The sequence below is a fragment of the Octopus bimaculoides genome, chromosome 4, assembly GCF_001194135.2.
Source record: "Octopus bimaculoides isolate UCB-OBI-ISO-001 chromosome 4, ASM119413v2, whole genome shotgun sequence".
NCBI classification, from domain to species: domain Eukaryota; kingdom Metazoa; phylum Mollusca; class Cephalopoda; order Octopoda; family Octopodidae; genus Octopus; species Octopus bimaculoides.
The window spans coordinates 44,421,220-44,429,395 of record NC_068984.1 but is presented as its reverse complement, the minus strand read 5'-3'; the positions used below and the strand labels follow the sequence as shown (position 1 = coordinate 44,429,395).

At 35.9% G+C, this 8,176-nt stretch overlaps 1 protein-coding gene across 2 annotated transcripts in view; it reads left to right on the top strand.

Annotated features, from left to right (window-relative positions):
- Positions 1 to 5,793, top strand: part of LOC106884505 (intermembrane lipid transfer protein VPS13B) — a 120,027-nt gene extending 114,234 nt beyond the window's left edge. For both annotated transcript variants that reach the window (XM_014935924.2, XM_052967034.1), the window contains exon 49: positions 5,465 to 5,793. In XM_014935924.2, the coding sequence (XP_014791410.2) occupies positions 5,465 to 5,778 (314 nt within the window). In that variant the 3' untranslated portion in view covers positions 5,779 to 5,793. The remainder of the gene's footprint in view (positions 1 to 5,464) is intronic.
- The last annotated feature ends 2,383 nt before the right edge of the window (positions 5,794 to 8,176 follow it).

Here is an 8,176-nt window from a genome sequence, read left to right as displayed (position 1 = left end):
GTGTGGGTGACACGTAAAAGCACCCACTACACTCTCTGAGTGGTTGGCGTTAGGAAGGGCATCCAGCTGTAGAAACTCTGCCAAATCAGACTGGAGCCTGGTGTTGCCATCCGGTTTCACCAGTCCTCAGTCAAATCGTCCAACCCATGCTAGCATGGAAAGCGGACGTTAAACGATGATGATGATGATGATGATGATGATGATGATGATGATGATTTCTCTGTCAAAAATATGCCTACTTCACCAGTTCCAGATGTGTTACCTACCCACAAAAATGTTCATGTTCTTCCAGTTCATGGGAAGTCTGGCTGAGATTCCTTTCCATATTCCTTCTTGGACACAACTTGTGTCTACCTGCCACTGTTTGAGAATTGTTACAATCACTCTAGATTTCGCTTTCATCTTACCAACGTTTTGCCTCTAACAGAGGAGATTTTCTGGTGGAGTTTTGACTGTTTGATATCCATTTTCTGTATCTAAAAGGAAGAGAGCTGATGATATCATTTTATGTTTGAGAGGTTCTCAGACATGATCAGATATTCCTAATGGGCTATCTATCTACTATGCACAGAATTATCTTTGTATGTATCAATTCCGTATATGTAATTAGAGTTATAGCTTGATTTGACTGATATATCTTAGGCATGTTTTTCACAGCTGGATGTCCTTTCTATTACTTCACAGCATAGACTGAATGAATTTCATTTTGCCATTTGTACTATAGAGAAGCTGTTTGGTTAGACTGTATTTGTTCCCTCTACACTGCGTCAATTTTTATTCAGAGTTGCTGCTCTTGTAGATAGGCTACTTCCACTGCAGCTGATAGAGTTCATGTCTCCCCTATGCAGAAATGTATTCTAAGTTACTGTTCTAGATAAGTTACTTTCTCTTCTTTATGTCATACAAATTTCACATCAACCCTTATGAATTTTTTTGTTTTGCTGGGTTATTGCTTTCTGAGGCAGACTTTTGAATTGTCCAACATTTTAGTGGGGTTGTCTTCAATTGTTGCATATATTAACGACACAGATGCAAACTTGAGGAATGTTGCAGTGTTGAAATATGTAGATGACATCAATCTGTACCTTGAAATAAAAAGAATAGATCCTATGTGCTATAGATCTTTCCTGCAACCAGACCTGGACACAATGCAGCAATGAATCTCTAACTGGCAACTCAAGCGCTAGCTGTGGACAAGTGCACCATGCACTTTGGGAAGAAAAAAACAGCCTTTACATACTCCCTCAGCAACACCAATCTCGAGAAGTCAACATGATCTGGATATTATTGTAAACAGTGATTTGTGTTTGACAGGCTTAGGGTGTCCTAGCATCACTCAATAAGACCTTTGTCAGCCTCTCTCTAGCTATCTGTTTAGAACTGTATATGACAATGGTACATCCACACTTAGAATTTGCATTACCAGCCTGGAGCCCCTATCTTACTCAGCATATACCTCTCCTAGAAACTTCAGAAACATGCAACAAAACAAATACTCACCGTCAGGCATCTATCATAGTCTGAATGTCTTGCTTCCCTGGGCATGGACACATTGAAGCTAGGATGTCTGGCAACTGACTTGGTAGACACCCACAAGATTATCCGCCATCTTTCCAACATCCTTGGGCACCTTTTTGAATTCCATGTATCAAACACTCATGGACATGCTCCCAAAATCAGAAAACAAGGCAGAACATATGACTTTCAGAAACATTTTTCATGTTCAGAATTGTTGAAGCATGGAATAAACTACTTGCATCAGTTGTTAGCTGTCGAGACACTACATCCTTCAAAACGTCCATGCTTCTTGAAATCCACCAACAGTACACCTGGTGGCTCTTTTTTTTTAGTTGTAGTGCACATTTTCTTTCATATATCATATCTGTGTCAATGTCTTTCCATAATACTATGAAAGGGTCTCATAGTATGGATCAATACTGCTTAGGGTACCCATAGTAAGGGGAGGGTAGAAATATGGAGGTCTTACAGAAGTATGGTGGGTTTGTTTGGAGTATCTGAATTCCTAGACAGGTCATGGTTCTGGTACTTCTGGGATACCCCATCTTTCCGTAGCGTAGGTAAGATATGCTATTTAGCTATTACTGAATTGAGCAGAGTATTTACCAACTGGTTGAGGCTCTCCTGGAACAGATGCAGTTTGCCCTGACTAACCATTATAGTTGCAAAGAGATGGCTAGGAAGGGACTGTCTCCATTGTACTGAATAAAGGATGGGGTCTCATGGTACTAAGTAAATACAATTAGTTAGGAGGATCAGAAAAGAGGTTTCTTCATCGCTTATTTTAAGTAAAGATAAGCCAGAGTGTTCATAGTGGGTGGGGACGAGGTATCATTCACGTGATCATTCATGTTTTTGTTCCAGAGCATACATTCAATTTCTAGCTGTTAAAGGGGAAACTAAGTAATAGGCAAAGTAGCTAGTTGTAAAATCTCAAGAAGAGATCAGAGTAGTAACTATACTAACCAGTAAAGTTAATCGCCACATCAAAGTGGCTGTTCCATGTTACTACTATTTTAACCCCAGGCAGATCTTCCACCAGCTGGTTATCAGCAAAACACTGCACCCTCATCATCATTGTTTTGATACTAGTAAAAGTAAGGATAAAAATAATTTATTTGCTTAGCATAAACTTAGTACTAACTCCAGCCTCCATAAAAAGAAGGTAATAGATAAAGGATCATGTTTGTGGGTCACCAATTACCTACTGAAATGAATCTTCAGATGAAGCTGCTGAAAGAAAGACACACCATAAAAACCCATGTAATTTGCACACCTGTGTAATTTATGCAGGTGATTTTCAGGTTACAATTTATTAAAAAAAGTTTCTACTCATGTAAAATTCACACCCAAAAGTTTTCAGAATTGCCAATATAGCCAGGCAAAAAATGTTTTCAATTTAGTTGTATTTAGCATGACTTCACTTACTTATGATTAGATTTTATTAAATTGTCATTAAATAACAATAATTTCTGTTTAACAGGTATCACATTGAAGGCTATCAAATTACAAAATATTTGTGTTGTTTTAATAAACTTTATTTTACATTTCTTGCCCACAAGAGATTATGTCTGATTTTAGCATACTGCTGTATGTCTTCTCAAATAACGATCACAGGAAAAATTGTTGATGAGAATTACCAACAAAAACAAAGCTGATAAATATGCACAGATGTTGCAAATTAAGTTTTATTACCAACTGACAGAGGAAGGCAACCAATCAAACTGATTATGTAAATAGAATTCTTTATCGCCTATTCTTATCGGAGCCTTTGATACGGAGTATCGAAATTTTAATCCCTTTCACACTTATAAAATGTCAAGCAAACTTAAAAAGTTGTCAGTACTGTTATTGTCAGTGTGGGTAGAACTTATGAATCATTTACTGTGAAGGAGAAGTTAAATATGCATTTGAAAATGGCAATAGAGCTGCCTGAAGGCATTTTAATGAAGCCAATGTTCGAAATTGGCATAAGCAGCACAACAAACTTAAAACTGTGCCTAGTAATAAACAGACAAAAATGAAACCATACAATCAAGATTATCCATATCATTACATCTTTTTCACTCAGGAATATCCATATCACTATGTATGTCAGTGGTGCTCCATTGCGATAGGTAGAAACTCCAAGCAATGTAATGGCCCAGACCATGTTTACCAGCATGGACATCAGACTTCAACAAGTAGATAACCAGTTAATGGTTTTAGTAAATTTATACAGAAAAAGTAAACATACTGCCCAGCTTCATTATATTCAAGCCACTATTTTTTCTATAAAAACCTATTCTGACATTGAATGAATCAACTTCTGGTATGAATACTCTTTTAATCTTTTACTTGTTTGTCATTTGACTGCGGCCATGCTGGAGCACTGCCTTTAGTCGAGAAAATCAACCCCTGGACTTATTCTTTGTAAGCCTAGTACTTATTCTATTGGTTTCTTTTGCCGAACCGCTAAGTTACGGGGACGTAAACACACCAGCATCGGTTGCCAAGCGATGGTGGGGGGGACAAACACAGACACACAAACACACATACATATATATATATATATACATACATACACATATATACGACGGGCTTCTTTCAGTTTCCGTCTACCAAATCCACTCACAAGGCTTTGGTCAGCCTGAGGCTATAGTAGAAGACACTTGCTCAAGGTGCCACACAGTGGGACTGAACCCGGAACCATGTGGTTGGTAAGCAAGCTACTTACCACACAACCACTCCTGCGCCTAATGTTTATGTTTTGTACGTCTTTTTACAACAAAAAGAATTTCAAAAAAAAATTTCCGGTAATTTACGCACCCCATAAAGTTTATTTTTTTATTTTTGTGAAAAAAGTGCGTAAATTACATGGGGTTTTTACAGTATGTAAGGAGTGAGCTAGAGAGAGCCTTAATAACAGTAATAATAATTCTCCACTAGCTTAGACTGGTTTTGGCTTCCTTGAGAAACAGGGAATAATATGCCATATCCATTGAACCACCATTATTGATTACTCACCTCCTGAATTAATCTGCTGGTGAAGTCACTGAGAAATAGTCACTGATAGAGATATAAACAGATAGGCAGGAAACAAATAGATAGAGAAACAGCAAGGGAGTTATGCTAGGGCCAAAGCTGTCAAGAACAGGGTTATAGTGGGAAGGTAAAGTTAATATGACTGTGAGCCAGCTGGATGCTTTTTTTTAACATTTGTAAACTACAGTTTTAGAGTTTAAAAACATAATATAACATGATTAATTAGCTTGGCATTTATCTCATAAGATTCTGTAAGCAATTTAGGGGCGCACCTTTCTGATGGCTGTGAGCTTGCTAGATACTTCTGATGATATTTTTAAACTATGGTTTTACAATTATAGATTACATTATCCAGTTTGTCCTTCCTTTTTTAAAGGTAGAGGAGTAGTCTGAGAGAGACTTTCCTGCTATCTCTGCCAGGTTGAGCTCATTACATATTTACTTTTATGATGTGGACATAGCAGATTTCATAGATTTACTTCAGCCTTATCCTAAGCCAAAGTAAACTGTTGATGTTTGTGGGAGATTACCTTTATTGAGCAGACTGAGTATGAAGAAGAAGAAGGGGAGGGAGGAGAGGTTGGAGGGATGTCAGATTTTATTACAGCCTTTGTTCTTTGAAGCTTTGTTACAGCTTTTTCTATACTGGTTGTTGTTGTTGTTGATGAGATCTAGTTAGGACCTGATTACACCAACCTACGATGAAAGGAGTTCAATTCATAACTATCACATCCTTTTTTCAGGCATTGTCTATCTGAGACTACATTATCTAAAGCATTCTTATTTGAAGACAATAAGTTGTGACTTGAGGGGAATTTTGCTGCTATTTTTTTAGCATATCAAGTGACTATGTAGAGGCTTTATTATTAACTTGTTGTCTGCCATTTGTTGAGTATGTCTGTTATTGTGGTTTCTGTTGCAGGTGCTATTGCTGGGATTGCTGACCAACCAATTCAAGGTGTTTTGTCATCGCAGCTACTCAGCGACAATTCATTAGCAAGCGGATTTGTAACTGGAGTCGGTAAAGGGCTAGTTGGTGTTGTTACTAAACCAATTGGAGGTGCAGCAGAGTTCCTTTCACAGACTGGTCAAGGTAAGTGTCTTCTATTTCAAGCTTCAGTGGTTAACAATGGGTTAGGATATTTCGCTGTAAAACAAAGCATTTATTCCAAGGATGTGGAAATATCCAAATTATTTACTACTTCACCCATGCTAAGATGTATAAGTAAGTTTTAGTTTTCCTTCTTAAAGCATGCATGATACGGTTTTGAGGAGAATTGACTGCTATTTTTAGTAGGTCAAGTGACTATGTAGAGACTTACTTCTTTGATCAGGAAACAAATCAGAAACATAATATGCTGTTTAGCTTCTATTTTCTTAAAAATCAAATGTCAGAAAAGATTAGATCTACATGCGGAAAATTTGCCCTCTGGGTAGTTTTCTGCCAGTCATTATCTAAGGATGTCTGTGTGTGTGTGTGTTTGTGTGTATATGTGCGTGCATATGTTTGTATGTATGTATATATATATATATATATTATTAGATAATAAAACAAATGGTTTATACCTGATTGCTTATGTATATTGTGTACCATAGAACATATTGATAAATTGTTTTGTCCAACACTGTTATGCCAATTGTAAACAATTCTTCTGTACAATACGTGTACAGATATAAAAAGTGGGTAACAGCTGTGTGTACATTGCATCTCTTTGTGGAGTCTTTATCAGCAGCTATGTGCTACCTTCAAATATCCACAAATACATTATGTATAAACCCACTAAAATTACAAGTAATCTGGATAAACCAATTTTACAAATTATATTTAATATTTCTTGGTAGCGAGATTGAACATTAAAGTACTGCCGTATTAAGTGTTTTGTTTCATTCCAATAATGTGTTATAGAACATATCTGTAAGTTTTTTTTTTTGTTTCAACATTTGTAAACAATTTGTCTGTACAATATGAGTACAAACAGAAAAAAGGGATAATAACTGTATGTTATGTACATTTTTGGAGTCTTTTTCAGCATCTGTATATCACCTACTCTTCTGTCCTTTTGTGTTCACACATGTAATGTACAGACTAATTGCTTTCAGATGTTGTAATCATAGCAGTAATTTAATGTTAAATTATGCTGTTATGAAAGTGTTAAGAATGCAAATTAGTCTATCCAGTTTATTTTAACTTGTAATATTACTGGGTTTATTAGGGATGTGTTTGTGAATATTTAAGGTGGTGCGAAACTGTCAACTAAGACTCCAAACATGAGTCAATATATACATCAACTTATTTCTCCTTTTTATGTCCATACACATATTTTAACAATAAATTGTTTACAATTGTTGCAATACTGTGTGTTGGTTAAAAATCCTACAGATATGATCTATAGTACATTATAACAAGAAAACAAAACTTGGTTAACACACCTATAATTTCATGCTTAAGGGTAATCAGTTTACCTGTGAGTGTCTCTCACCAGCAGTTTTCATATGTATGTATGCTTGGCTCTTCATCACTTTTTGCTGATCTATGCATGGAAGTCACAAATAAGTAGCTCTTGACATCATGAGTGGAAATTTCACTGGCTGTGTCTATCTGATACATACAGCTGTCTTTTTCATGATCAATTTGCATCTTCAATCATTGCATAAACTTGGATTATAGTGATCTTTGCCTGCCTTGAATGAAAACATGCCATGTAAATTGACTTGTTGACTGGCTTCCAATCATGAGTGCCCTGGAAGTCTTTTTACCAAATACTATACCAATTCCCCAAATGTACTTTTCCTTATGATCAGAATTTGTTACATTTCTGCCTTCCTTGTACATTTTCCCAATTCATTGAAGTCATTTGAAGCTAAGCTAGTTGGTGGCTGTGAAACTCTCCCAGCTTTTCTTCAATTTCCATGTTCTGGTGAAATGTCTAGTTTTGGCCTTCATTATGATTTAGCACTCAAAATCTGGCACATTGGGACTCCCATTTCCTTATAGTTTTCATTGGAATTCTTTGCAAGATGATCTTCATCACCTTCTCCTCTCTCATTTTGAGTGCCTTGAGAAAATTCACTTACTGTTTCATTTTTGAGATTTTATATAGCCTAGCTGCTAACCCTATGCCCAACCTGTCTTCTTTATGTACCAGATATCACTATGGAAGATCATCCAAGTTCATGATTCTCCCAACAATACCTTAGTTAAATAGTGACAGGAATTTAAATGAGTTTAAACTCTCCTCAGCTCTTAATACCTATATTTGTACCATTGATAAGTCAAAAATTGTTGAAACCAGTTTGGTATTTGAATAAATCTATTACAAAATTTTAAAAATGACTACACATTTTGAGGTTCAGGTGCATTTTCAAACCTCAAAACAAATTCTAACCAGTTGGAATTACCATGTTCAAGGAAAGGACCATGTGCGCATGCAAGAAATAACAGTAAACTATGAATGTCATTCTTAATTTTAATTTCAATTTTATTTTATTAATAGCTCTTTTCTCTTCTCACATATTTTATATTCATTTTTGATAGGGTTTTTCAAAAAAACCGAAACATGTAAATTAATTAAAACACCCAAAAAATGTTTTAAAAAAGCGGCATTTTCATTTTCAAGATATATATATATATATA